The 4,303-nt window shown below is 33.8% G+C and overlaps 1 protein-coding gene across 1 annotated transcript; it reads right to left on the bottom strand.

The window, feature by feature from the left end:
• Window positions 1-1,478: 1,478 nt before the first annotated feature.
• LOC104086460 (uncharacterized) lies at window positions 1,479-3,516 on the bottom strand. Its single transcript, XM_009590717.4, has 2 exons — window positions 2,938-3,516; window positions 1,479-1,965 (listed from the first exon to the last, which is right to left on the bottom strand). The coding sequence occupies exons 1-2, from the start codon at window positions 3,259-3,261 to the stop codon at window positions 1,789-1,791; spliced, it is 501 nt and encodes a 166-aa protein (XP_009589012.1). The 5' UTR covers window positions 3,262-3,516; the 3' UTR covers window positions 1,479-1,788.
• Window positions 3,517-4,303: the final 787 nt, after the last annotated feature.

Here is a 4,303-nt window from a genome sequence, read left to right as displayed (position 1 = left end):
GGTGGCTACAACGTTCAAATTTTTATTTTTATTTTTTTATGAGGATGTGACTGGTGAGAAGGGTGCATTCACGGTTCATATTGATCGACCAGAATTTCCATGCAAAATCTCACAGTCGCACACAACAGCAAAAATATCTTAATCAAAATCAAGGGCAGTGGAATTGAACGAAGAAACAAATAAAGGAAAGGCTACAACACCAACTTGTTTCAAGTGCATCTTTTTCTGAGTTCCTTCTCCTTCGCACGTTATAGATTATATAACTTTTTCTGGTATAAAATTAATTTAGAAATTTATAAAAATATGAACTGGTTTAGACAGATGATACAACAGTGTGCAGCTCAAAACCTAACCTAATTAAGAATTGGACCTTAAGCCTAACTCATGGACCTTTAGCCTAACTTATCCTCAAAAGCTCTAACCACAAGGAGGAGACAACAACTCATTCCCCATTCATTCAACCAAAGTTGGTCCCTTAACATCCCTGCTTTAACGTTAAACACAACTGGAGATACAAGTTCGGAAACAACAAGCCACAAGCACATGCAAGACCAACTACTTCCATCGCATCAGTTTCTCTCAGTGCATTACAAATATACACAACCTTGTCTGGGGCTATGGCTATAACTGATTTAGCCATAAGATTAACCAATGGAGCTAAGGACACACATCACTAACGTAGTGGAGGTGTGGAAAACCAGAAAGAGGATACTGTGATTATTTTAAGGAGTTCCACAAAGTGTTGTTGGCATAACTCAAGAGGCACATGATTCAATAAAGAAGCAAGCCCAGAAAAGACTTCCATGGATCTCATTTATTCTTAACTATGATCAAGAAACACAAATGGTTTGAAGTAGTGTGAAATCTTAATACTAAAGTTATAGTAGCTGCTCTAGCTCAAAGCACTTCATCCAAGCAGCAAAAGATGAGATTTTCTCATTGCCGATAGGGCCAAATAAAGAAAGTATCTACTGGGTTTATTTCGAATTAAGTCAAAACATTTCCAGTCATAGCATGAAAATCATACAAGTAGACTTCACACCAAATTGTCCGCAGAAATCATGCAAGGAATTTGGGTTCATTTCAGCTTCTACCCTCGTAATTAAGCAGCTTCTACTGTACCAACTAGAGAACATCAAAAGGAGCAAATGCAAGAAAGCATAATATATGAATGTCCAAAGCTATTTCCTTCGTCCATTCTGAGTGATAAACTATTCAGTGCAATTTTCTGATACGTTAAACATTCCAGTCAAATTCCTCAGCATATTGTAAAAAGGATCAGAAGTCATTTGTTACTACTGAACGGTCAATTAGCTAGAATTTTAACCAAGTAATACTGTTAAATATTGCAGCGTTTTTTCCTATCAACTACTACTAAACACACAAATCACCATTTTATCCTACTGAACACAATACATTGTAAGTATCTTCTAAGCAACTCAAATGGAGTCTCTACTGCTAGAAGTTTTTCTAGAGAATTACAAAAATTTACTGCTATCTGTTATTCAATTTAAATCAATTATTCTTTAACAATACAACAACAGATTGTCGCGAACCACATTTTAAGAAAAATATCACATCAAGCTTTTCAAACTAACAAAATTCCAGTAATTGTGAAACTACAACTCATTTTGTGATTGTTTATGTCAAAAACTCATACCCAAGCATCAGACCTTAATATCAACAGGGGAAACAAAAAAAGAACCAACAATAAAAATTGATATGGTTTTTAGGTACCCATGCCGGAAGAAATACAAACTATTCGATTATAGCATCTGAGTTGAAAGATTAAGCCCTCTTCTTCCTGCTTATAGCAGATCTTTTTCCAATGCTCACAGTCTTGCCAGAATGAGGTATCAGACCACGTAAAATTGCTAAAACAGCAAATCCTAGAAATGGATAGTACAACATCAGCAACTTGTCCGACGCTCTCTGGGAACCCACCATTTCACTTAGTATCGCCACCTGAAATTTGTGACGTTAATTAGAAAAGCAAACCATAGGCAGATGCAACTCTACTTCACTGCTACCTCAAGTTGGGAACTTCTGCAACTCTAATATGACCTTTTACCCTCATCCAGAATCAAATGTTTATATAATAATTGGAAGCAATCAACAGACAAAAGATTTACTTTTGTGAAACTAAAACTATTGCAAAAGGACGTGTCAAACCCTTCTATTGGGAACTCCTTTAGATATCATAATGAGTTCATAAACGAAAATGTGATCTGCAAACAGAGTCAACAATCAACATAAATATTCCAAATGTTTCACAAAGTGCACAATTATGAAGGCTAGTTTTTGAATCTGAATTCAGTATTTGCAACAGAATTTGGGCACCCTCATAATTCAGTGGAAGATGATTTCTGCAAGACAAAAGTATAGCACAACTGATCCCTCAAAAACCAGAAGCGCTACAATAAGTTGTGGTTGTGCTTGTGCATCTAGGATTCTTCTCTATTGCACTATAATATCAGTGATAGTCTTGAATTTTCCAATCTTTATAATGTTACCTTCTTTTGCTCTTAAGTTTTCCAATGTCAATTATATTGCCTTTCACTTTGTTGTATCCCCGCACCCAAAGAAAAAATTAAGGAGATCTTTAGATCCAAAAGTTACAATTTTTACAGCTTTGGGTTAACGGCAATGCCACTTACTCTAGAAAGTTTAGATCTTTCCAGTCTTATACGGTTAAAAAAAAAAGGGCAACCCCCCCCCCCCCCAACCAACACACACACACACATCTATCACCCATAATGGATATGTTTCATCCCATAATATTGTTAAATTCCATCTGATTAAATCCAATTCCACAGATTAAAAAAACAACAATCACGAGAAAAGAGATAATTTGAAGCTAGCACAACAATCTACAATCTTCAATTAAAAGTGACATGTAAAAAAGGATTGGCAATTAGATTTACACAAATTCAATACCATTGATGTGAGAGTGGAAACACCATAGACCAAGCAGGTAGTATTAACCCAAGATTTTCCAGCAGCAATCCCAGAAAGAGTAATGACAGAGAGAGGCCATGCAAAAAGAAGCTCCAACCAAATTAACCCAACAAAGAAATGGGGTTTTTCAGAAACCAAATAGTCACCATATTCTTGAGTGTACCAGGTTTTTAGGTCAACAAACACGGGCGGAAACATGTGTTTAGGAAGAGCAGCTTGGCCATCAAAGAATGGTGCAACAATGGCTATGAATAAAAAGTAGGTGAAAAGAAGAAAGTCCAGTAGCTTCACGAAAGCACCCATTTTTTCTTCGTTTTCTCTTTAAGTGTTAATTATGGAAATAGGGTTTCTGTTTGTAATCTCCCCCTCTAGTTCACTTCCTTGAAAAGGGGATCTGAGTGAAGATCCACGAACATTTCTTCCCTTTTCTTTTCTTTTCTTTTCTTTTTCTCTGTTTGTTATAGATAAGTATTACTACTTTGTCATTAAGTCACTTTTTTCTCTATTAATAAAACAGTTCTATTTCACTGTAACTTATCCAAAAACTCAGAATTCTCTGTACTTTTTTCTACAACATACTCTTCTTATTTTATTGTTTTACGACACTTTTTATTTTTATATTTATATTTATTTTAATTTTTTGAACTTCATGAAGTGGTCGAAAACTCGAAAGTCTTGTAGACTTCTGGATTTACAAATTCACAAGTAGTTTTATATTTTTGTACAAGTACCTCTAATGTTTCAATTTTCCTATGAACAGATGGTCCAACCTAAAGTACAAGTTGTAGCATAGCGTTTTCTAATTTATGCATAGAATTTTGAGAAAAATTGCACATAATAACATAGTTTATACATAAACTCCAAAAAGGATTTTAAAAAAACTCCAAATAGGTTTTTATAAATAATAAAACTCCAAATTAAACTATAAGAAGATGAAATAGATAAAATTCCTCCACTCTTCTCTAAAGGTCTCGATTTTCACTCTAAAAATAAAATTTTAATTAGTCGGATCAGAAAAATTAAAATTAGTCAGGCCAGTGACTTTCAGATATAAAATTATTATAAAGAAAAATCTCCAAATACTTAAAAAGAAAATGGGTGGGGGGAGGGGGGGGGGGGGAATCCCAAGATGATTTTCCATTTTGTGAATGTCAAGCATTCAAACTAAAAGAAAATAATTTATAAATTTTATTGCCTTTTATATTGTATAAATTATGTAATTATTTAACTTAACAAATATGTGTTACTCACGTGATCAATATATATATACAATAATAAGACAATAATTTTTATTTTTTATTTTTTTGTAATTGAGTCTTTATATATAAGGAAAGAAAAATATATT

The sequence above is a fragment of the Nicotiana tomentosiformis genome, chromosome 7, assembly GCF_000390325.3.
Source record: "Nicotiana tomentosiformis chromosome 7, ASM39032v3, whole genome shotgun sequence".
NCBI classification, from domain to species: Eukaryota; Viridiplantae; Streptophyta; class Magnoliopsida; order Solanales; family Solanaceae; genus Nicotiana; species Nicotiana tomentosiformis.
This window is presented reverse-complemented; position numbering and strand designations above follow the sequence as displayed.